This window comes from Talpa occidentalis, unplaced genomic scaffold (genome assembly GCF_014898055.3).
Source record: "Talpa occidentalis isolate TD23 unplaced genomic scaffold, MPIMG_talOcc4v2.1 talOcc4.3, whole genome shotgun sequence".
Classification (NCBI taxonomy): domain Eukaryota; kingdom Metazoa; phylum Chordata; class Mammalia; order Eulipotyphla; family Talpidae; genus Talpa; species Talpa occidentalis.
This window is the reverse complement of record NW_023603184.1, coordinates 40,242,545-40,267,395: the sequence shown is the minus strand read 5'-3', so window position 1 is coordinate 40,267,395 and position 24,851 is coordinate 40,242,545. Positions and strand designations below refer to the sequence as shown.

General features: G+C 57.5%; 2 protein-coding genes across 5 annotated transcripts in view; both read left to right on the top strand.

Moving 5' to 3' along the window:
- GDPD5 (glycerophosphodiester phosphodiesterase domain containing 5) overlaps positions 1-10,289 on the top strand; it is an 83,285-nt gene extending 72,996 nt beyond the window's left edge. For all 4 annotated transcript variants that reach the window (XM_054699546.1, XM_037522980.2, XM_054699545.1 and 1 more), the window contains 7 exons: positions 864-1,014; positions 1,574-1,792; positions 2,330-2,487; positions 2,753-2,900; positions 3,991-4,073; positions 6,520-6,632; positions 9,073-10,289. In XM_054699546.1, the coding sequence (XP_054555521.1) occupies positions 864-1,014; positions 1,574-1,792; positions 2,330-2,487; positions 2,753-2,900; positions 3,991-4,073; positions 6,520-6,632; positions 9,073-9,215 (1,015 nt within the window). In that variant the 3' untranslated portion in view covers positions 9,216-10,289. The remainder of the gene's footprint in view (positions 1-863; positions 1,015-1,573; positions 1,793-2,329; positions 2,488-2,752; positions 2,901-3,990; positions 4,074-6,519; positions 6,633-9,072) is intronic.
- A 2,424-nt stretch (positions 10,290-12,713) lies between these two features.
- KLHL35 (kelch like family member 35) lies at positions 12,714-24,238 on the top strand. The gene is made up of 7 exons (XM_037522978.1): positions 12,714-12,839; positions 16,806-17,657; positions 18,732-18,916; positions 20,601-20,719; positions 21,319-21,507; positions 22,671-22,859; positions 23,758-24,238. The coding sequence occupies exons 2-7, from the start codon at positions 16,807-16,809 to the stop codon at positions 23,944-23,946; spliced, it is 1,722 nt and encodes a 573-aa protein (XP_037378875.1). The 5' UTR covers positions 12,714-12,839; position 16,806; the 3' UTR covers positions 23,947-24,238.
- The last annotated feature ends 613 nt before the right edge of the window (positions 24,239-24,851 follow it).

The following is a 24,851-nucleotide window of genomic DNA, read 5'->3' as shown; positions in this document are numbered from 1 at the left end:
AAAAGAGCAGATGCTCTTAGTTCGAATGGTTGGGGGCGTGGGGGATGCAAAGAAGGGAGGTCTGGGCTCCTGCCACAGATCTGCTTGAGGGAAAGACCAGATCTATATGGCTCAGCAAGATGGCGCTCAGAACTGTGATGAGTGAAGCAATCAAGTTGCAGAGCCATATGTTCGCTAGTCTGTCATTTCTATTTTAGAAGGTCACCCAGCAGTGACTTGTGCATTTTCCACATGTAGATGTAAGTACATATTAGTGTAAAGGGCAGGCCGCGTCTACACCAATCTAGCATCATCTCTGAGAAGGTGGGGGGGACAGCATTGAGGCCTGAAGCCGCACAGGCTGCACTGAGCGCACACGCACGAGGACACTGTCTCCCGTAGGCCTCACAAGATTGTGGATTTATCAAAACTCTTGAGCAGATGGTGTAAAATGCCTTGAGGAATTGGCATGGTGCCTTTTCCTATTCCCCCCATATGGGCTATTAGCCGCCTCCATGGTGAAAATCAGGATGGTGGTGGGGTGGAGCTGGCGCTGCTCATGATGCCTCACATGGACTGGGTTCTCAGCCAGGTTCCATTGACTGACTTGTGGACCTTGAACTAGGCACGCCCCTCTCCCAGCACAGCTGCCCCGGTATCACACGAGGTAGTAACTGCCTTCCCCAGATGCAGGGAGAATAGGCCCAGCAAAAGGGAGTCCCCCACAGCCCGCTGTCCTTGGGCAGACGGGGCCGAGGCCCAGGGAGGGCAGCCCGCCTGGTGGGTTGGTGTAAGTGGGTGGGGAGGAGTGTGGGGTAGAGGGTGGTTGTTGGCGGGCAGGAGCGGGGCCTGGGTGGGCCGTGACTCGGGGCCCCCTCTCGCAGCCTGGACGGCGTGCCTTTCCTCATGCACGATGTCACTCTGCGGCGCACCACCAACGTGGAGGAGGAGTTCCCGGAGCTGGCGCGCAGGCCTGCCTCCATGTTCAACTGGACCATCCTGCAGAGGCTCAACGCCGGCCAGTGGTTCCTGAAGGTGAGGCCACTCCTGTCCCAGGCTAGGCATGGAAAGTGGGGCAGGGACCCCATGGGCTGAGAGGGCCAGGGGTGGCCCTGGGCTCGGGTGACCTACTCCTAGAGCTTTCTTGACTCTGCCAGGCTGGTTGGGACCTCCTGGAGCTCCTGCCACTGCAGCTTGGACATCATGGTCATCACTGCTTATTCTGGTTCTGTCTCCCCCATCAGAAAAGTTGATGGTGATGATAACAGTAAATAGTTAAAATTTTAAACACTGGCAAACCTCTGGGGGGATGATGGTTTTCTGATCTGAAATGCTACTAAAGGAGAACTGCTAGGGTCTAGAAGATGTTCCAAGCAAACCATTCTTTTGGCAAGCAGGGTTTGGCCTAGGAAGGTGAGGATTGGGGTCTCCGAGAACCCCCACAGGGCCACAGCCATCCATTTGCCTGACATACACACTCAAGCACCGCCAGACACTGGCAGCTCAGTGGCCTTCACACTCCATTGCCCAGAAGGCCCAGGAGTGGCTGAAAGGACTGGTGACACAGTCCTGTGTGTGTCCCTGTCTCTGCCAGACCGACCCCTTCTGGACGGCCAGCTCCCTGTCACCCTCCGACCACAGGGAGGCCCAGAACCAGTCCATCTGCAGCCTAGCAGAGCTTCTGGAGCTGGCCAAGGGCAATGCCACACTGCTGCTCAACCTGCGTGACCCGCCACGGGAACACCCCTTCCGCGGCAGCTTCCTCAACATCACGCTGGAGGCCTTGCTGCACTCAGGCTTCCCCCAGCACCAGGTGAGGCCCCCAGCTCACCCCTAGGAGAACCCCTGCCTTGCTGGAGTCCTGCTTCAGCTTAAACTCCCTGTCCCCTCACTGCCACATTTGTAAAGTGTGGGGGGGGGGGTCATCTCCTCACTCCTTTTCAGAGTCAGGGTGATGGAGAACAAGAGATTGAAAAGGGGAACAAGAGATTCCTTAAAATGTGCAAAGGGCACGAGTGGGTCCAGGTTCTCGGGACACCAGGCACCTCTTCAGCTGAGCCACACTTCTCTGTCGTGAATGTTTGGGCTTCAGAGGAATGCGACACCAACGCGTGACAGCACACCCTCACCACTGCTGACCACATGCAGAGTGACTGGCATGGGATGCTAGTCTAGAGGGGAGACTCCTGAGATGTTGCAACCAAGTGTGGTCCCCCAAAGATGATTATTCCATTTAAGCTCTCACCATGCGTCAGGTCACAGCTCTTAACTCCTCCAGGCTCTGAAAGGCCGACACTCTAACCCCATTTTACACAAGAGAAACCTGAGCCTGCTCCCTCTCCGCCCGCAGGTCATGTGGCTGCCTAGCAGGCAGAGGCCCTTTGTGCGGAAGGTGGCTCCCGGCTTCCAGCAGACCTCAGGCTCCAAGGAGGCGGCCGCCAGCCTGCGGAGAGGCCACATCCAGTGGCTGAACCTGCGCTACACTCAGGTGTCGCGCCAGGAGCTCAGGTGCCCGCCCCGCCCCGCCCCGCCCCGCCCGGCCCCGCCCAGGCTCACCCTGAGGCGGACTGAGATCCTCTGGGCAGAGGGCTGGACACGCAGGGTTCAAAGCTGAGAGGTTGAGAGCATCTGGCAGGCCTGGGAGCAGAGTCCTTCCTCCAGGGACAGTTGTGGGGATGGCACAACCTCATGAAGGGATCATGTCTGGGCTCCCCACGCTGGGCCCAGAGGCACCCCGTCCTCGGGCTGACCAGCCTGGCCCCCTGCCCCACAGGGACTATGCATCCTGGAACCTGAGTGTGAACCTGTACACGGTCAACACGCCGTGGCTCTTCTCCCTGCTGTGGTGCGCGGGGGTCCGGTCCGTCACCTCCGACAACTCCCATGTCCTATCCCAGGTGCCTTCTCCCCTCTGGATCCTGGTGAGTTGGGGGATTTGGCAGGGCGGGGGCAGAGGACACCTCGAGAATGGCAGGGAGCTGCTCTAGCCACTCATGGGCTCTCTCTGATGTGGTCTCAGGGGTGGGGGAAACACAGAGTGGGGGTCGAGGCTTGAGGCAGATTTTCACGGCCTGTGGGGTCCACACAAAGGTGCTGGAGGCCAGAGGAGCCTGGGTCTGACCAGAGAGAAGTGAACAGCTACTTGGTTTTTTTGGGGTTTGGGGAATAGTGTGTCTTGTTTTACTAGGAGGGAAGTCATTGGGGAAAGGGCATCATTGAGAACACTCAAGTCGGCTGGTGCGTACAGCCATTAATACATTTTTAGCTGCCCTAGCACCTGCAGACAGGCCTGAGTCCAGTCCCAGCCTTACCACTGCAAAGCTTAGGGATCTTTTGACCTCCATCCTGGACTCCCACTGCCACCTCCCTGAGGACCTAAAAGGCAGGTGGAGGGTTTCCGTGCAGCTGACAGAGTGCCAGGGTCAGCGAATCAATCTAGATTATGGACCGTTACGCCCATCCACCAGCCCATTGTCCTTAAAAACCTCCAAAGGCTCAGCACAGGACGAGGTGAAATGACTGTGACAGCAGCAGGGATGAGCACACTCAAATTTCCAGGACACAGTCGTTGACCAAGAGCAAGAAGTGCCCCTTACCCCAGCCCTGTCCCCTCCCCTCAGCTTACCTGAGATGGAGGTGGCCTGGCCAAGGGGCCCTGGTGGAGCCCCGAGGCCCTATCCCTGCAGTGACACAGCACTCTTCACCTGCATGGACCCACACTCCCTCACACACACCCTCACTGTTACCAGTCTGTCTCTCAAAAAACTGGAGAGCTTTCTGACCTGAGCCCCCTTAGGTGCAGGCCCCAGATCTAACACCCCACCCAGACCTTTCATCTCACTCACTCTCCAACCCCCAGGCTCCACGTCCACAGCTCTCAAGCCCCTGTCCCTCCAGGCCCTCCCCACCCCTGCTCGATGGTGATGTGGGGTCCCCCTGCCCGTGGACCCTCTGGAGCCCTTGTCTGTTCTGGCCGTGACTGGAAGCCGGCCTCGGGCCGTCTGTCCACAGCCCCCGGACGAGTACTGTCTCATGTGGGTCACCGCCGACCTGATCTCCTTCACCCTCATCGTTGGCATCTTCGTGTTCCAGAAGTGAGTAGGCTCTGACCACCCTGCGCGGGCTTCCCCGCCCCAGCCAGGTGAACCTCTTCTGAGCCCTGGGCCAGGCGGAGGTGTGACAGCCGCCCTGTGCAGGGAGGAGGGGGGCTCCCGCCGGCTCCTGCGACCCAGCCTCCGCCGGAGCCGGGTGGCTTCTGAGAGGAGCCCCCACACCGGAGCCCAGAGCCAAGCTGTGCCGGGATTTGCCGTGTGGACTTGGACGCGTTCCGGCCCCAGTCCAAGCCCGTGCCCTCGCCTGCTCCCCGCGGCACCCGCGGCTCCCACCAGCACTCAGCGCCGGGCAGGCTCCGGCCTCGCCCCAGCGACCGTGGGGATGGCGGGGAGGTGGGGTCGGACCAGGGGAGGGTTTAGGGCCAGCCAGGAGCCGGGGTTTTATTCTCACCTGACTTCTCTCTCTGTCCCATACCGCTCTGATCCGGCGCATGTCCCTCCTCTCTCCCCTTGCCCCTCTCTGCTGCACTCTGGCATCTCACAGCTATCACTTGATCAGGTAATTCTGGTGTGGTCTCCCTCCTCCTCCTGTTCCCTTTTTTCCTCTTCCTGGCCGCCCCCTTCTCCAGCTCCGTTTGAAATCCTGCTGTGCAGCCTGGCTGGGCCTCCCTCGCGGCCAGGCACCTTCCCAGACACCTCCCCTCGCCTGAGCTTCCTCCCCTCCCCGCAGCCCACCACACCCTGTCTGGCCCTCCGGCCCTCCTGCTGTTTCTGGGGATGGGGATCCAGCTTTTCCTTGCAGGTTGCTGACCTGACCTCTCTGCACTAAGGCCCCTCCGCTAGATTGGGGGCCTGCCAGGAGAACCCCCACCTTTGCCTCTCCCATCACTCATGGTTTACCTTTCTCAGTCTTTCTCATTTTCTGTCCTTGACTCCCGCCTTGCCCCTGCTCCATACTCACAGCCTCCCCTGCTTTCTCCTGGGGAGGCCCCCACAGTGGTTGAGCTTCCTGTCCTGGATGTGCTTGGCTGCGGAGACCCTGGCCCACACTTTCCTTGTAGGTTTAAGGTTAATTTCCAAGATGAGATCTAGGTTTTAAGGATGGAGCTCCCGGTGGTCCAGTGCCTTTAGCCCTGCGGATCAAGCAGCTTCCCTGATCAGCTTCTAGGGAAACTGTGTGTTCTCTGACTGTGTTGCTGAGCCCAGTAGAAAGACAGGTACCCACGCGTGCTGCCTGCACAGGAGGCAGGTCTTCACGCACAGAGCCAGGATGCCGCGGAGGCCTTAGGAAGGCCCAGGTGCTGCTACAGAGAGGGTGAGCCCGCTCAACACAGCCAGGAGGCATCGTCGCTGTCTCCCTGGAGTCAGGAGAGGCCTGATGGAGGAGCAGACCCTGGGGAGCATTTCCCTGTGGGCCTCGTCCTTCCATTCATTCACTCAAATGTGGGTACCTGCACAGCAGGCACTGAGGTTGGTGCTGAGGACACAGCAGTAAATATGACACCATATCAACATCCTCAAGGACATGTAGGGCGGCCAGCCCAGCCAGAGCACAGGCTGCCTTCCCTCTGCTTTCTGCTTTCCCTAGTCCGTCTCCTCTGTTCATCTACCCTTCTGTCTGGCCATCGGTCCATCTCTGCTGCGCTAACCCCATCTGGAGGTCATTGATTTTCTCATGGAGTCTGGGCTCCCTCCACCTACCCCAGTGGGGCTCATTGCCCTGGGGGGTTGGGTTCTTGTTTCTGAGCTGCCCCCTGTTTCTCTCGGTGGGAGTGGGAGTGGGGGCCAGAATCCTTCTGTCTGGGTCTGTCTAAATTCCAAGACCAGAGATTCGGGGCTAGTTCAGAGAAGCCACGACAGCACAGTGTCCACTCTCCCTGGCCCTGCAGGACCCGTGTGGTCCCACTGTCAGCCTACGAAGTTCACTTTACCCCCGCCTTGCTCCTGCCCAGCCATCAGAGAGGTAATCACGCCGGCCTGACCCTCCCGCTAGGGAGTGGGGAACCCCACTCTCCCGGGGCCGTTGGAACAGAGCAGCAGCCAGCCTCACCACGACACCCTGGCCTCTGAACCTGTGAGACCACTTCTGAGCAAAGCGCACACATGCTCACAGCTCCCTTCGCCTTCCTGCTTTCCTTTACCTCCTCTCTGGGGTCCCCCCGGCTTTGCTCAGCCTGGTCATGCTGGTGGAGCTGTGGGTAACATCAGTTGGGACACCCTGAGATGGGTGGGTAGGTTTCAGAGTCCCAGCTACTAGCCCCCCTCATTTGTCTCATCCAAAGAGGGCCAGGTGCAAAATTGGGGGCACCTTAGAACCAAGCCAAACCACCTTCCTGGGCAAGGGGAGCTGATTTAGGATCCCAGAGGTAAGAGAGCCCGGCTGGGCGTCTGTGCAGTCAGCAGAGTCAGAGGCTCTGGAAGTGGGCAGGATCCCTGCTCCCAGGAGAAGGTGGGGAAGGACCTGATGCCCGTGGGGCCATCTCTGCAGGTGGCGCCTGGGTGGCATACGGAGCTACAACCCTGAGCAGATCATGCTGAGCGCCGCCGTGCGCCGGACCAGCCGGGACGTCAGCATCATGAAGGAGAAGCTCATCTTCTCAGGTGTGCAGCCCGCAGACAGGCTGAGGCTGGAGGTGGCCTCGGTTCTCTGCACCCCCCACACGCATGCACAGTCACTCACAGGAAGGTGTGTGTGAACCCCGGCCCACGTGTAGAAACCTACCCCGCGCCCCATGTGGTCATCCAGCGTAGGCCCTGTCCACAGTGTCAGGCCCGTGGGGGGCGGCTAAGGGCGCCGCGAAGGTAAGGGTTACGGGAAGGGGGTCTGCTCTGAAGGCCTATCCCGCCTGGCCTGGCTCACACATAGATCGAGTTGTGATTTTGATTTCGCCCCTCCTTGGTGCCAGCTTCTGCGGATATTCCCAGTCTGGTGGAGGTGGCAGCTGGATAAACAAACCCATGGAAAGCGGGTGTCGCTGGAGCACTGCCAGGTGGTGGTGCTGAGCCCGAGTGGGGTATAAGGGAGGAGGAGGTGGTCGTGGTCACAGTGCCCTGGTGCAGTGAGGAGATCTGGGGGCCCGCTTTGCAAGGAGGTCACACAGTTGCCGTGGGAAGGATGGGGAGGAGGGGCCCGGTGGGGGTTTGAGGTAAGGGCTTAGCGTGCAGAGGGACGGAGGAGCACGCCAGGCAGCGCAGCATGTGCTCATCTGTGAGGGCGCACTGCTTGCTGGGGCTTGACGGGAGGAGCCATTGGCTGGCTCACCCCAAGATGGTGCTGAGGGGTGCTGGGGCCCTGAGCATGTGATCGGGAGCTTGAGCTGCATTCTGAAAGCAGAGGCGGGTGGTGGGTAGGTTTGGTTTTGGCCACTCGTGCAGTAGGACTGTAACGCAGTACTCAAAACAGGTGGCTTAAGCCACAGAAGTTTAGTCTCACACTTCTAGAGGCTGGAAGTGCAAACCAAGGTGCAGGCAAGGCTGAGGGTGGGATCTGGTGCAGGCCTCTCCCCTTGGCTTGTAGGTGGCCACCATGTGTCCACATGGCACTCTCCCAGCATGCATGTGCATACCCTAACTTCCCCTTTGTGAGGACACCCGTCATGTTAGGTCAGGGCTCACCACTTAGTGAGCTCATCTGAACCAGCTGCATCAGCAGTGACTGCGTTTCCTCGAGCCTCAGTCTGACGGAGGATTATGTAGGACTTAAATATAAGAATTGGGGGGGGGAAATAATTCAATCCATAATGTGGAGGGTAGATTGGAGGGGGAAGCTGGAGGCAAGAAACCAATAATTCAGGCAATAGATGTGGGTAAGGCACAGAAAGGAGAGATTTGAGAGTATTTAGGAACCAGAGGTACCTGGGTTCAAATCCCAGCTCTACTCCAACTAGCTGGGCAAAGGGAGACATCACCTGACCTTATTCAGTGTCAGCCTCATCTGTAAAATGGTCTGGCTCCTCCTCACAGGCACTTGTGAGGGTCAGCTTTGCCCAGAGGGGTGCCTACTAAGCACTGCCCGAATGAACCAGGCCCACTGGGGATAATTACAGTTTTAGGGGGGCTGGCTCCAAGGATAATGTAATCACCACTCACTCACTGACTCCTTTACTCATTCATTCAACGGTGAATGCCAGGTGCTGTTTTAGATGCTCAGGACACAGCTTCTTGCCTGTGGAGTTCTGACATCCCTTTTGCCCTCACTCAAAAGTCCCTTCTCACCTGCACACCACGGGTGGACTGGAGAAGTTTCCCTGGTCCTCGGGCCACACTGGACAGCTCCTGGGAGAGGTCGCCAGCCCAAGGCATCCCTGGTCCCCAGACCCTGCACTGTGCCTGGCCCAGAAGGGGTGGGTTTTTATGCTAGAAGGCAGAAGACCAGCCTCTAGGCCTGGCAGGTCATGCCCGTCAGGTGCCTGCCCGTCCTGGAGTGCTGAAGGTCATTCACTGAGCCAGCTGCCCAATCCAGGTTGAGAGGTCCACTGCAGGGGCTCCCAGCCAGGCACCCTGATGCAGCAGACCGTCTCTGAGCTCTGCTGTGTGTCCTGTGCTGTGCCAGGCACTAGGGACACGGACACCTAGCCTCCCTGTCCTCCCAGCCCACCCCCCATCCTCAAGATGCTCCAGCTGGGGAGGGCCACAGTGACAGAACAGCATGAGAGGGGGCAGGTCAGAGGGAAGCAGGAGGAGGCTTAGGGGAGGCTCTCAGGAGCTGGGATAAGATGAGAAGAGTTGAGCTGGGGTTTAAGAAAGTTGTGCATGAAGAGGTCCCTCTCAGGAGACGCGCCAAAATGTCAAAGACCTGGGAGAAGCAAACACAAGGCGCCAGGCTCAAGAAGGTACAGATAATTTTCTGTAGCCAAAAGGCAGCGTGCAAGGGGTAAGGAGCCTAGCGTGAGGCCAGAGGGTTCAGCAGAAACAAAGGGGGATCTTGACTGCCAAGCTCAATACCAAACCCACACCCAGAGGTCTCAAAGGCTCCAGTGCCTGCCTGAGAGTGGTTGCAGGCCACCTTCCCCGCTCACATCTGCCTCCTCTGGCCCAACAGAGATCAGCGATGGCATGGAGGTCTCTGATGAGCTCTCCGCATGTTCAGACAACAGTTACGACATGTACGCCAATAGCACCACCGCCGCCATGGGCCCCCGAAGGAGTGGTGCCAAGACCCTCACAGATCGAAGTGGGCCTTAGCTGAAGATGTGTCTGTCTGTACCTGACATGGAAACTGGGAACCCAGGAGAGCTGGCAGAAGTGCCTGGACTCGGAGTGCTCTGGGAGTTGGCTCCACGGCCTCCTCACGGGCTCCAGCCCCTTGTCAGCCGTGGCCTCTCTTGAAGAGGCTCTCCGCCCCAACGCCCAGCTGGGCCAGGACTCCAGTCCCTCAGATGCCCCTGCAGGCCTGGGACTCCTTCTGAGAAGTATAGCCGGGGCCAGGCTCTCCCACACTGACCTGGAAGCTGTGATGGGTCACTGGGCCCCACCGGCCCCTGTGGCAGTGGAGGTGTGGACGCCCTCCTGTGTCTGTCTTCCTGTCCATGCTGTGAGGCAACTGGCTTCTCCATTTTTATCCAGCCTCCAGGGTCTGGGCTGGGTCTCTGCCCCCAGAAACCCTGCTCTTCACGTCAGTCTCAAAGCACAAGGAGCTCTGGCCCAGGAGGGAAGCCGCCTCGGTGGTGGGGACACTCCTCCCCAACCAGCCTCTCACTGCTGCTGGCCCCTGCCCCAGGAGAGAGCCTGAGCCATGTCCCCTGGGAGCAACTCAGGGCTGCCCCGTCTCATGCCCAAGTGTCCAGCAGGGCTCTAGGGCAGAGTGGCCCAGAAGCCTGCCAATTCACAGACTGACACAACCTCAGGTTCCCATGACGGTGGCCACAGGGCAGTGGGCATGGGGTTGGCACCACCTGGGAGAAGTGTTCTGGCTGGTCAAGGGTGGGCATGTGGAGGGAGCCTGACGGGCCTTGATCAAAGTGATTAAAGCTGCCATCTTGACCTGTGTCATCCCTGAATTGTCAGTGGGAGGTTGGGGACAGCTTGCTGCATTGGGATTCTGCTTCGAGATAAACCCAGACCGCTTTAAGAAACCATCCTCAGAAACGAATGGAAGGTGGCAGGGAGGGTGGCTGAGTCCCACCCTAAATCACCATGGGTGCCTGGAGTTCCTTAACAGCCCCAGGGGCGGGGACCACTCTTCCCACGTTGTGGAGGCATAGACTGTCCGGGAGAGGTAGAGGACAGCCGAGGCCACGCAGCTTAGAGCAGGCAGAGGCAGAACCATGCTCTGGTCCGGAACATATATGCTCCTTCTGTTACCTGGGGTCGGTGTGGCAGATGGGGAAGACAGGTCCATGTAGGGACGAACAGGTCCTCACACAGACGTGGAGGTTTTGTGAGCTCCCTCCGCAGGATGCCTCTCCCCCGTGGCAGGGATCTGAGTGACTTCTCAGACACTGGACCTGACAGGAGGTACATTCCTAGCACAGTGCAGCACCTGGGCCAACAGCTAAAACAGAGCCCCGGAGACAGGCCAGGCCTGTAACTCCCATACTTGTCCTAAGAGTCTGTGTTGTGTGGTCTTGGGTATGTCCTAAGGGGTGAGGGGGAGGCTAAATCCCACCTCTAGCCTGCAGTAAATAAATATGGTACTTTCTGGGAGCCAAGGATGTGGCCCTTCTCCAAAACAGTCTTCTGAGTAGAATTCTTAGGATCTGGCACCTTGAAGGAAAGGAAATCTCCCCCCAGACAGAGGCTCCCCATATTAATCTCTAGGACTGCCCCTCAGGGATTCATAAGGACACTCACCCTTCTCCTCTAACCCCACTGAACGTGTGGCAAGTGCCCCCCGCCTCCTGGGGCAGAGGTCGCCCCGCCTCTCCCTGGGCATGAAGGAGTATGAGAAACCTGAAATGGCTGGGACAGGCATGAAGCACATTGTCTTAGCCCAGGTGCCCCAAAAGCTTCCTCTCTAGCCTCTGGCAGGTGCACCAAGAAAAGTGGACTTGACCTTCCTTGCCAGCCCCTTCCTGTCCAGGCAGTCCTCATGGGGGGTCTCAGCCATTGTGGGCAACTTGAGACCTCCTGGAGTCTTCAGGAAGGGGTGTGAGAGTTCTCAGTGGACAGCCGGTCGGGATCCCACTCACCAGAGTCCAACACTGTAACCCTCCCCCCTCCCCAATGCAGGGCCAGCCCCACTGCCTCCCCTCAAACAACATAGTAAGGATAGTGCCACCCCCCAACTGGGCAGATGGCCGGGGTTGTCTCCATCCTCAGCTAAGCTGTGATCAACCCTGTTTGTTGTCCCTTCACCTGGGGTTACTGAGAACCCCACCTTCCTGATGCCCTCCCTATATGGCCTTCCCCCAATAGCCTGACAGCACATTCATAGGCAAAAGGAGGCCAGGCCCTTCAGCTTCCTGCAACCGCCTGCAGAGCCACCCCTTCCTCACTCCATCAGGCAAGCCCACCCTCTACTACCTCCAGACCCTCCCTGGATCCACAGCCCCGCCTTCCACGTACACACACCAAAGTTCCTGAGAGCTGACATCCTTTGGCACAGCAACACACACTATCCTATCCAGGGAGGGGGCAGAGATACAGAACAGACTCCCTCAGGCCTCAAGACACCTACTTGGCCACATCCTGCTCCCTCCCAGCACAGCCGCTTCCACCTGGCCTGCCAGCCTGGCTCTCTAGCCCCAAGCATCAGTGAGGGAGACGCCCCATGGCCCAGGCTGCCATGCAGGCCCTCTGCAGCCAACAATTCTGGCAGAGCAGGAATCCTGATTATCCCTCCCTGGAGATGGGAGCCAGGGTCCATCCAGCCTCTTATCAAGGCAGTGAGTGTCTCCCCAAGTTGCTGCCCTGCCCTGTTCCATGAAGGCAGAGCCCCTCACCTGCTCCACAGACTCCAGGCCCTATAGCCCTTTCAGAGGCAGCAGAGGATCCAGCACCACCAGCCTGAGGAGGTGCCTCCCTCTGACTTCAGAAGACAGGACAGCCCAGAACCCTGCCTTGTTGCTCGCCCATCCCAACCAGGGCTCCCTCAAACCCCCACACCTTGCTCCAAGGCTGTGCGTTGTGTGGCACTGAGTGAAAACCATCTTGACTCCATACCAGACACCTGACAGAACACTATACACACACACACACACACAGACACACCACCGGACCCCGTCACACAGAAGTGAACACTCACAGACAGAGAGAGGCAGGGACACGAGACACATAAGCAGACACATGACGTGCCGCAGTGACATGTCACTGTCAAGCAGAAAAATGGCACAAGCAGCAGCAGCGAGTCCTGGCCCTCTAAGCCGTGCACACCTGGAGCCGCATGGTCACCCAGCCACCCCAGGGTCACTGTGCCCCACGTGCCCCCACACAGGTCCCCGGCAACCCTGGCCCATGCACAGCCACCCAATTACACCCCATCCCTGGGGCAGGCGCTTACACACACACACCTTCACACCTGGGCATCTTCCAGGGGCACAGGCAGCACCAGGTCACCCCCAATCCAGGCACACGGTCAACCCCATACTTATTCCGCCTTTCCCCTCGTTCCTGCTCCCTCTGGGGCTGGTCCAAGAGTGGAACAAAAGCCCAGCATCCCCTCCTCCCCTCCCCCTCAGCGCTCCCTCCCCTCCCCCTGGCGTCCAGCCCCTTTGTCCTCCTGCAGTTGAGCCAGAGCAGGATTCTGGGCAGACCGGCGGGGACTTTAGAGCCCAGGCTGCCAGGGGTGCGGGCGGCAGGACGGACAGCGGTGGTCCAGCGGTTGGCAAGAGCGGCTGCAGCAGCGCGCCAGGGAGAGGGCGACGCCAGGTAAGTGCCAGGTACATGCGGGGCAGGACTAAGACTCAGGGCTGCCTGGACAGTGTGGTGTCTGCCAGTCTGAGTGTGTTTGTGTGAGTGGGTGTGGGCTGAAAAAGAGGCAGGGATGGTGGCACATCAGCTTCCCAGGGCTGGGCCCACCAGTCTGCGTCAGGACCCCTGATTTGACGTGCCTGGGCTCTTAGCTGGGCGGGAGAGTGTCGACAGCTCACGTCCAGCTGGGAATCCTCATTTCCATGTTTGGTGTCCTGCGGCCCCGTCTGGGGGTTCCAGTGTGTCCACAGAGCGGCGCAGCATACAGCAGCGGGAAGGATGAAAAAGTACTGGCTGCTTCCCAGGAGGGGATTCCCCCCTCCCCTCCCCACCCCTTCATACCCCGAGATGGTCCCCTGGGCCTCAGACTTTTCTGCAAGGAGCAGCCCGGCCTTCCAAGATCTGCTGTCTAGGATCTCAGTTTAGCGTGCAGTTGCTCCCCCAGCTGACCAAGACTAGATGAGGATGACTCAATGACTTCTCTCAACCCCCCTGCTGGTCCTGGGCTGCTCCTTGCCCCCTCACCCCTCTTCAAAAACACTGTGGCTGGACACATAGGCTTGCAGAGCCTGCAGCCAAATGGGTCCCTTTACTTGGGCAAAGTCGTTAACTTGCGGGGACCCTGTCTATCAGGTTGCTCATATCCTGTGAGGCTGAGACAGGGGATCCACCACCCGGATGACAGACAGGAGCTAATACTGGGCAACATCCAGGGCACAGGGATCTCCGAGGAGGCAGAGCAGCTGGGGTCAGGAGAATGGAGGCACAGGCAGGGGCAGAGCTGGGCTTCCCAAGAGTAAGCTGCCACATAAGGGAGTGAGCGCCCTGTGGCTGGAGGTATGCAAGCAGAGACCTGTTAGTTCACAAAGGCTCATGAAAACCAGCACAGGAGGGTCTGTGTCTGCAGTGCTTTCATAGACACCTCTTTTGATCGTCACAGAGGAAGGCAGTTTCCTCATAACAAATTTTATTTTATTATTTTTTAAGGATTTATTTATGCATACAAGAGCTGGGGTACAGGCCAGAGATGCGGGGGGTGAGAGGATTCAGCAGAGACAGCGGGGAACAGAACTGGCAGACTGACTGAAACACACTGCTGAGGGGAGCAGCAGGTGAGACAGGAGAGGTCTGCTGCACCATGTGGGTTGCTCCCTGGCAGGCTGGGGATGGAACTTGTGCTGCAGAGGCTGCAGATTGCTTCATAGTGCGGTGCTTAACCCCTTGTACCACCAGGTAGCCCATAACAAATTTTAAAAAGGGGGAGGACCTAAAGAAACTTCTCAGGGTTGCGAGGGTCAAATGATGCTTCTAGGTCCTTAGAAGCATCTAGCACATTTGGCACATTCCATTTTCTTGAGTGAAAACATGTAAGGAAACACTGAGTTTGAGCTATGTCCCGAGCACTTTTCCACATTCCATTTAATAATCACAAAGTCACAACCTTGGGAAGCGGGCACTGCCATCCCATTCCAGATGAGGAAACTGAAGGGAGTGGCTAGGGCAAGTGAGCAGCAAGTGGGGTGGAGGGACAGGATGAGGACTTGAGGCTGATCCCAGAGCCGTGCTCGCTGCTGCCCCCTAGTGCGTCCTTGAGAACTCTAGCGCTCTAGAGAAAGGGCCAACTTCTTGCCTGGGCGCTCACCTCAGGCTCACCTTCCTGCAGGGCCTTTGCACAGGATGGAGAAACCCTTCCTCTACTCCTTCCCTTCCCCTGGCCAATTCTACCCATCCGTCTCAGTCTGAAAGTCCCCTCTTCAGGATCACCTTCCCTGATTGTCCTTTCTATGAACTCCCCTAGCACTGCATTTCCCCACGAGACCCCTGCAAGCTGCAATCTCCAGGAAAGCAGAGACTATGCTGCCTCACTCTCTGGCACAGAAAAAGCTCTCGATACATACCTCTTATACTAGAGCACTCGACTTTGAACAGGGATTAACTGAGCACCTACTATGGGCCGGATCCAGTGTTGCTGGGGGAAGAGCAGATTATGATGGATTTACTCGGTTTTGGTCAATGGGGAGCACCTACAGAAGATGGGCAGGAGACAGGATGGGGTGAGGAGAGGGAGGGAGGGTTACACTCACCTCACACACTGAGTCTGTGGGATAGGCCTGAATTCCTGGCCAAAAGCTACACAGATTGTGAAAATTCAAGTAACTTCCCAGCCCTTCCCCCTCAGACCTTGCGGGTTCCTGTCTCCCTGCTGTAGGTAGCCAGGTGACACTGCTCTAGTCCTTGTTGGAACCACAAATTTGTCTACACTTTTGTAAATTGTTCCTTTAGTTGACTTTCCTCAAATTAGTCCCAGCTAAGAGGCTGCCATGGAAACCAGATCCCCCAGGGCACAAGCCTCGGGGCTGGGCATGACCAGCTTTGCAGCAGCTGCAGGTGCCTGGAAGCTGAGTGGCAGCGGAGGTTTCCCATCCTGCTGCTCCATCATGTGCAGGTGGAGGCCAGTGCACGCAGCTATGAAAAGCGGTGACAGTAGCAGGAATTTTTCTTTCCTGCTTCCTAAGGACAGCTCCTTCTTTGGGGCTAGCCAGGTTTGAGCACTGGAGCCACTAGAACTGGGGATTTTCCTGCCCTCTGCACAGATGTGCTGCCTCTGGGCAGCACCCAGGCTGTCCTGCAGTGGGAAGCTGCAGGATGGCTTCTCAGAGGCCCACTGGTAGTCCGGGCACCTTTGAGAGCTGTGCACCGCTTTCAATTGTCCTGCACTGCATCCCGGTGCTGTTGTCTCCACTGCTGTCTGGTCAGACCCCCATGCCCCTTCAGACATGTGGGTTGCTGCGGTGTCACCTCAGCAGCCCCATCTGTGAGCACCCCCAGCAGCCACTGTGTGTTGGGTCCTGGTCTACTGCTTGCGTGTGCCACCATGTCCAGGTGCCATGTGCCACCATGTGGCACATGTGCCACCATGTCCATGTCCAGGCCCTCATTGATGAGACAGCCCCTCCTGGGACAAATGGCCTTTGTTTGGGCCTTCTGATACTGCAGACACTATCTGTAGTGAGACAGCTGCCACTTGCAACCTCAGATACACTTTCTTTTTCCGAGGTTGCCATCTGTCTCCTGCCAATAGAGACAGGAAAACAGTTAGCAGGTTTGAGGAACAGAAAGGGCAGCTGAAGTGGGTAAGCAAGAGTGAAGGTGGTACAACAAGGCAGGGCCTCGCCCTTTAGATAAGCAGGGACTAGATTCCTGTAGCCAATTAGGCATCTGGGTGGGTGGATGGATGGATGGGTGGATGGATGGATGGAAGGATGGATGGATGAGTGGATGGAAGGATGGATGGAAGGATGGATGGATGAGTGGATGGGTGGATGGATGGATGGGTGGATGGGTGAATGGGTGGGTGGGTGGATGGATGGATGGGTGGATGGGTGGATGGATGGATGGGTGGATGGATGGATGGATGGATGGATGGATGGATGGATGGATGGATGGAAGGATGGATGGATGAGTGGATGGGTGGATGGATGGGTGGATGGATGGAAGGATGGATGGATGGGTGGGTGGATGGATGGATGAGTGGATGGATGGATGGGTGGATGGATGGATGGATGGGTGGATGGATGGATGGATGGGTGGATGGATGGATGGATGGATGGGTGGATGGGTGAATGGGTGGGTGGGTGGATGGGTGGATGGGTGGATGGATGGATGGGTGGATGGGTGGATGGATGGATGGATGGAGGGATGGAGGGATGGATGGATGGAAGGATGGATGGAAGGATGGATGGAAGGATGGATGGATGAGTGGATGGGTGGATGGATGGATGGGTGGAAGGAGAGCTGAATGAGCACGCACACGCCTGCGCACACTCGTGAATGGCGGAACGCTTGAACGACTGAGGGGCCTCCTGGCCTCTAACTCGGCCCCAGGCAGGCGGATGTCCCCACTCTGTGTTCCCTCCCCGGCAGGATGCTGGAGGGCCCCGTGCCAGAGAAGACGGAGCCGGGCTCTGAGGCGCCGTGCGCGGGTTCCTGCCACGCGCAGCGAGTCCTGCAGACGCTCAACGCCTACCGCCGGAGCGGCACCCTCACCGACGTGGTGCTGCGCGCCGGGGGCCGCGACTTCCCGTGCCACCGCGCTGCGCTCAGCGCGGGCAGCGCCTACTTCTGCAGCCTGTTCGCGGCGGGCCGGCCGGAGCGCGGGCTGGCGGTGGTGCCCGTGGCGCCCGAGGCCCCCGCGGCGGCGCTGGCCGTGGTGCTCGACTACGTGTACGGCGCGGGCGTGCAGCTGCGCGCGGAGGACGAGGCGGCCGCGGTGCTGGCGCTGGCCGAGCGGCTGGGCGTGGCGGGCCTGCGCGAGGCCTGCGCGCGCTTCCTCGAGGGCCGCCTGCGCGCCGCCAACAGCCTGGCGCTGCGCCGCGTGGCCGCCGCCTTCTCGCTGGCCCCGCTGGCCGAGCGCTGCGGCCGCGTGCTGCGCCAGGCCTTTGCCGAGGTGGCGCGCCACGCCGACTTCTTGGAGCTGGCGCCCGACGAGCTGGCGGCGCTGCTGGCCGACCCGGCGCTGGGCGTGGCGCGCGAGGAGGCCGTGTTCGAGGCGGCCATGCGCTGGGTGCGCCACGACGCGCCCGCCCGCCGCGGGCAGCTGCGCCGCCTGCTGGAGCACGTGCGCCTGCCCCTGCTGGCGCCCGCCTACTTCCTGCAGAAGGTGGAGGCCGACGAGCTGCTGCAGGCCTGCGGCGAGTGCCGCCCGCTGCTGCTGGAGGCGCGCGCCTGCTTCATCCTGGGCCGCGAAGCCGGGGCCCTGCGGACCCGGCCGCGGAGGTACGCCCTGGGCCGCCCCTGCGCTCCGGGAGGCGCGCGCTCCCCTGCCCCTCGCACAGCCCTCCAGCATCTTGCGATTCCGTGCTTTCGTCGTGCCTCTCCAGGGAGCTCCAGTCGGTCCCGCGGAACTTCTGTAATAGGCTTGGTGCTGGGGGTCTGCCCGCGAGGAGTTGACAGTCCCACGCGGGAGAAGCAGGGATCAGGGTGCACACTGTTGCTCTTAGCCACCCACCCGTGGTTCTGAGGGTGCACAGGTCTTGTCGTGGGTGCCTGGAACGCTCTGTGGTTTGGGAATACCCTTAACCCGCCGGGAGCGCAAACTAGTAAGGGGTATGAATAGACAGTGCCCGGGGGGGAGGGAGAGAGGAATAGACAGTGCCTGGGGCACTACCTCCACGTCCCCATACCTGGACACCAGCACGGGAGACTTGAGATGGAGCAGGCGAAGGTTTTACCTGCCCAGGGGTAGGAGACAGGGTGCCTCTGTCTCACCACTGATGCCTCCAGTACTAGGTACTGGACCTGGTACAATTTTTGTCAAAGGAATTAGGTAACCAGTGGCTAAACGGCTTGGAAATTCTAGTGAGGTCAGAAACCAGCAGGAGAGGAGGCTGCTTTGGTGTCAGGGAGTGCAGCCTGGTTCAGTGGAATTAGTGACTAGAGGAGGGGGTAGGAGGTGGTTACAGGAGGACGTGGGCAGGGGAATGAGGCAGCGGAAAGGTCAGAAAAGGGCGGTGAAGAGAATGAGTTAACATCAGGCTAAGTCGGCTTGGACGGCGGCTCTGATGTGCCAAGGCCTGGAAGCCTTCATTTCGGCCTCTGCGAAAGGAGGTATAAGCCCTAATAGAACTGTCTTTAAGTATTAAATGAGGTGATTTTGCTATGCAAGGGTCAGGGCTCTGTAAAGATTGCTTTCCTGTGACTTCGAGGGCGGTGGAGTGGGGTAAGGTTTAGTGACCTTCGTATCCAGACAGGTGGAAGTGCAGCAGGACCGGACAATGTGGTCACCCTGAGGGTGGGTGGGCCGCAACGTGGGGTGTGGGTAAACGCGCATCGGGCTTGTCCTCACGCCAGATTCATGGACCTAGCTGAAGTGATCGTGGTCATCGGTGGTTGCGACCGTAAGGGGCTTCTGAAGCTACCCTTTGCCGACGCCTACCACCCAGAGAGCCAGCGCTGGACGCCGCTGCCCAGCCTGCCTGGCTACACACGCTCCGAGTTCGCCGCCTGTGCTCTCCGCAATGATATCTACGTGTCCGGTGAGGGCTCGCTGAAGTGGGGAAGCCCTGCAGAACTAGCTGGTTGCCTCCCTTGTGCCCACCCCTTTTGTTGTTCCCTCGCACCTGGCCATGGAGTGGGGTTTTTCCCTTCTAACCTATAGTTATTGGCCGCAGTGGCACGTAGTCCTGCAGAGCCAAACACTGGTGTGACTGCTTTTTATTAAGCAACGTCAGCTTCCGTTCATACAGTATGAGTCACTTCTATTTATGTACTGTGTGCTGGCCATTATGCTAAGCAGCCTAGCTATCATTTAATCGTCCCTAAAACTCCATTTCATAGATGAGAAAACCAGCTCAGAGACATTAAGAATTTCTCGGCTGTTTAAAAAATGACAGTATTAGGTGAGACACAGATTTGTTTGATACGAATAGATTGTGTCCTCCTTGAAACTTAGTCCCCAGAGACTCAGAGAATAAAATAGTCCTTGCTCCTCTGGAGTACCCTGGAGAGGGAGATACAGAAAGACTTGACTTGATCACCAGACAGAATATGATGGGAGTTCTTAGAGTCTCCAGGAAATGCCACTCAGGAAATCTGGCCTAGCTTCATGGAAGGAATAGCTTTTTAGCTAGGCCTTGAAAATTGGAGGGGATCACATAAGCAAAGGTACAAAGGCAGGGATGTTCAGAAAAGGACCCTCAGAACTCCAAAGTGCAGGTTGAGTGTGTCCAGGAAAGGAGAGGAAGCTATTGTAGATGAGGCAGGAAAAGGAGGAGGCCTCGGTAGACTGCACTTGATGTTGTAGAGAGCTTTGAGTGCTTGGGGAATGAGCCAGGAAAGCCTCAGAGACCATCTAGGCCACACTTTAGTGCTGGACAACTTATCCAAGGTCACTGCTGACGTCTGAGCAACATGTGGGGCCTCTGCTACGTGCCTGTGGGAACACAGATGTGGCTTAGGTCAGGGGCTCAGGCTGAGGGACACAGTCCCTGCATCTGAGAGGTGACTCCCTCGGGAGTCCTAGGGCATCAGGCATGGGCAGGGAGAGCATGGACCACCTCCTACCCCCTCCCATAGCATGTACCAGTGCTGATCTTGGGCACTAGAAGCTCTATTTGGTCATGGCTTTGGCAGTGAAAGGCCTTGTGGGCTGCAGCAGGTCATTTCTGCTCTCTGACTTATTTGGAGTTTCCTGTCTATAAATTGGATACAAAAATCCCAACACTTCATAGAGGGATGAGGACATGAAATCATGACGGTGACAGCAGAAGTGAGGCAGGATTATTGGGTCACCCTCTACCCCTCCAGGTCCCAGTGTAAGTGGCTGTGTTTTCCCTCCATCCCCAGTGTATTCCCCATGCTGGTCATGAGGAGTGCCCTTTGCACTTGCCTTCAGTAGAGTTCTAAGTGGCCCACCTTGCTTCCTTAAGCACATAGCCTGTCATCCCACAAGGCAAGTCACCCACACAGTGAAGATCAGCTCCTCCCAAAGTCTCTCAGGACTCTTCCCTCAAGACTCCCTGCTTGTTGTCCTAACTCAGACCTTCACAACACTCCTTCAGAGTACACGGGAATAGGCCTGGAGTCCCAGACCAGCTCGGGAGGATGTCCCTTAACCCTTCCTTTGCATCTCAGACCTTTGTTTCTAGTTCTTGGGGGGCTGGGATGGGTCCAGGGGATAGCAACAGGACCTGGGGGCAACTGCTGCTTCTCTCTCTCTAGGAGGCCACATCAATAGCCGTGATGTGTGGATGTTTAGCTCCCATCTGCACACCTGGATCAAGGTGGCCTCGCTGCACAAGGGCAGGTGGAGGCACAAGATGGCGGTGGTGCAGGGGCAGGTAGGGACCGCAACAGCTACTGCCCTGGTACAGCACAGGGGCCCAGGTACAGCTCTACAGACATCCAGGAGGAAGGCCCTCTAAGACCTTCTCTAAGAAGGAATCTGGGGCCCCCAAAAGGGAAGGGATTTGCCCAAGGTCACATCATAATGCTAGTAGGAAGTAATTACTGTACAGTACAGCCTAGTGGTGAAGGGTCTGAGCTCTGGGGCCAAAAAGCCTAGGTTTGAGACCCCCACCCCAAAATGTCAAGCTTCTTTGTAAGCTCTTTGTAAGTTTCACATCCCAGTTTCAGAAATGCAAATAAAAGTGCTTTTTAGAATCACGTGAGGTGGTGCACCCTGAATCACCAGCTGTGGTCAATATCCTTCAGCTCGGAGGGTATTTCACAGCCCTAACAGCATGCAGGGCCCCCCCATCTTCTTACCGGGGTTCATAGGGAAAACTGCTAAGGGAGGGCCAGTGACAGCTGGTGACAGGTGGGGGTGGGCCCTGGCCGGGTCCCTGCTCTGGCGTGGGACAGTTTCCCGCACACAGCGGGGCGGTGGGGCAGAGACCCCGAAAGCCCTGACTCCCGGCGCCCCCTGACCTCTCGGCAGCTGTTCGCGGTGGGCGGCTTCGACGGCCTGCGGCGCCTGCGCAGCGTGGAGCGCTACGACCCCTTCTCCAACACGTGGGCGGCCGCGGCGCCCCTCCCCGAGGCCGTGAGCTCCGCCGCGGTGGTGCCCTGCGCGGGCCGGCTCTACGTGATCGGGGGCGCCCGGCAGGACGGCGTCAGCACCGACAAGGTGGGCAGGGAGGTTTGCTGTGCGTTAGGGGCGGGCCCGGAGCTTGCATGCCTTGGAGTTTCCTGCTTGATCCCATCAACAGCCCGAGGAGTCACCCCAGGTTTCAGGCGAGGGATGAATTCAAGGAGGTGAGCCCAAGGTCACACGGCAGGTCATCAGCACAGCTGGACCCAGATGTTTGGGCTGGTGGCATGTGGGTTTTATAGACTTTAAAAATTAAGGGCAAGCGTGGTATTATTTAAAATGTTTTTCGTCCATTCAAAAAAATTATTGAAAATTTAGAAGACAGAGAAATAGAAACAAACAAACAAAAAAAACCATAATCTCACTTTCAGGATAACTGTTATTTTCTATTTTGGTGCAGTGCCTTGCAGGCTTCCTCTGAATTGACCTGCTTTTATTTTAGTTTTGTGTTCGCAGTGTCAGTAAAGTTTGCTTTCTTTTTATTCTCTCTTCTAAGTATAAGCACTGTGCACCATCATTTCAGTGTCTGTGTAATAGTCCACGGGCGGGTGAGCCCTAGTTTACTAACTTAATTTGGGTGGACACATTAGGCTTACAAAAACTCATCCTCATCATGGCCGCCCCCACCCTCCCCTCACGGCCTGGCAGGCCTGTGGTCCTGGGACCAGAATCTTTTCCCCACTAGGATCCCCTCACCCCTCCTATTCCCTGACCCCTTCCCTGAGGAGTTGGCTGGGGGCCCGGCCCTGTGGTCGCCAAGCACCGTAGACCTGGGGGCCTGCAGACAGCAGTAGGAGAGGGGGCTGCAAGGTTCCGCAGCTGCCATCTTGTCATGACCTCAGAGCACCGGGAAGAGGGAAGAGGGTTGACAGTGTCTGCAGCCAGGACGGCATCTCCCTGGCACCTGCTCTGAGGACCCTCTGTGGCAGATATAGAGGACCTCCACCTCCTGATGTGCAGATCCTCCCTGGCCTGAAAGATGAGGGGGCCATCTTTCCAGGAGCAGGAGCTAGAATTGGAACTCAAGTGCGCACCCTTGAGGACAGGGACGGTGGGTCTTCTGCACACCCCAAACACTAACTGCAGGGCACGGGCAAATGCTAGGTTGAGTGAGTCCCTGTAACCACACTGCAGAGGCAGGAGTGGACGGCAGGGCAGTGTGGGGTGGCGCTTCAGTGCCGTTCCTCCGCCCCCCTCAGGTGCAGTGCTTTGACCCCAGGAAGGACCAGTGGAGCCTGCGCTCACCAGCACCCTTCTCGCAGCGGTGTCTTGAGGCGGTCTCCATCGAGGACACCATCTACGTGATGGGGGGCCTCATGAGCAAAATCTTTACCTACAAGCCTGGCACAGATGTCTGGGGGGAGGTGGCTGTCCTGCCGAGCCCTGTGGTAAGTAGAGGGTCCTGATCACGCTTCCAGGCACTAGTTCTGGTGAGAGGGAAAGCCTGCTTGTGAGGATCTGGTTCTTGGAGGCAGTGAGTCACTTCGGACTGACTCCCCACGAGGCACTTTTACAACATTCTCTAGTTTTGTTCTCACAGTGATCGTCAGCTTTTCCTTTCACAGCTGAGGGCGATGGCCGTAGAGAGGCTGCAGCTCAGCCCGGGGCCACCAGTTAAGCCATGTAAGGCAGGGCCAGGTGCCTAGTCCCAAGTGCCGTAGCCTGGGGGGCGGGGTGTGGGCTGCTCTTGCTCCTGCCCTGAAGACCAGCAGAAGGTAGCCTGTGGTGGAGGGTGGGGGCACAGAGGGGAAGTTCCCCTGCCCCAGAGATCTCAGAGAAGGGAGATTCTGGCCCTTGCCTCTCCCTCCTTTTGTCCCCATTCCTGAAACTCCAGAGACTACACGGGGTGTGGCTGCCCTCGTGGGCCTTGCCGGTTTTAAGCGTCAGTGATCCTAAGAGCCTGAGATTTCTGGCTCCTCTGAGCCTGAGACCTTAAGGTGGTGGTGGTGGAAATTATTGTCACTGCATTCCAGGCACCACGTCAAATGCGTCACATGCGTAACCCCCTAGCTTTTAAGAGGAGCTTATGAAGAAGGTAATATTATTCTCAGTTGGCAGAAAATAAAAGGAAGGGCCCAGAGAGGTTGAGTGACTTACCTGAGGTCACTCAGTGAGGTTGCAGTCAGAGCTTGAACTCCGGTCCATCCCATCCCAGCCTCTCTGCCATCCCAGCTGCCTGCTCATTTTCTGTGGGTCAAGATTTTACTGTCTGACCTGGCCAGCCAGGTATGGACAGAGCCACAGGCTAAGCTACATGGCTGACTGTCTTTCTCTTTGTCCACCCAGGAGAGCTGTGGCGTGACTGTGTGTGACGGGAAGGTCCACATCCTTGGCGGGCGGGATGAGCACGGGGAAAGCACTGACGGAGTCTTCACCTTGGACCCCAGCAGTGGGCTGGTGGAGGCCCAGCTGTCCCTGCAGCGCTGCACCAGCTCCCACGGTTGTGTCACCATCATCCAGAGCCTGAGCAGGTGACTCAGACTTGCAGAGCGTGAGGCAGAGCGCTCACCTGACAGGCTTCTCGGGAAGCTCACTCAGCTCCTTTCGTGGTGCTGCCATGTAAATAGCCCCTGAACTTCTTGCCCCCCTTGCCTGGAAACAAAACCACCTAAAAGGCTGGGTCTGTCTTCCAGCCCAAGCCTGCTCCGCCTGGAGAAGCAGTGCCCCGTGTCTGCTTTCCTGCTTTGATTCTTTGCAAAGCATCTTCGTTCATTCTGTCACTCACTTTCACAACAGTGTGGACACTTTCTAAAAATTATTAAATATTTCTTGCATAAAAGATGTATGTTTCATATAGTTTCATAATGTGTTCTCAACCTCTAGCTTAAGAAATAGATTGTTACAAACATCTGTGTTTTTTCCCCAACTAACTCCCCCTTCCTCGGTCCTCCCATAGGTAATCACTGTCCATAAATTTCAGATTAGTAGCATTTTTTTGGTATGAGCTAGACATTCTCTGCATTTTAATGAGAAGAAACGGCATTAAAAAGATGAGACTCATCCAAGGCCACATACGTAGTGAGCGGGAGTCTGTGACTCTTATTAGAATCTATGAGGAATGCCTGGTCAGGACGGTTCTGTTTCAAACCACCCCTCTCCCAGTCAAACACCTGGCTGGGATAAATAAAATTAAAAACCAAACAACTGAAGAGCGAGAGGCCTGCATCAGCTTATAAGTAAGCAAACATGTCCAAGGACCAGAAACAAGAGTTGTAAAGCCATGTGCCAGGCAGAACTCAAGGCCTGAGGTTCAGACTGCAAGAGTCTTAACAAGGCCTGAAAAATCAGGCTCACGGCTAGAACACAGAGCAGCTAAAACAAGGCAGAGTAAAACAGTCGTGGAGCCCTGAGCGCTGCAGAGTCTGGGCTCACAGCACACT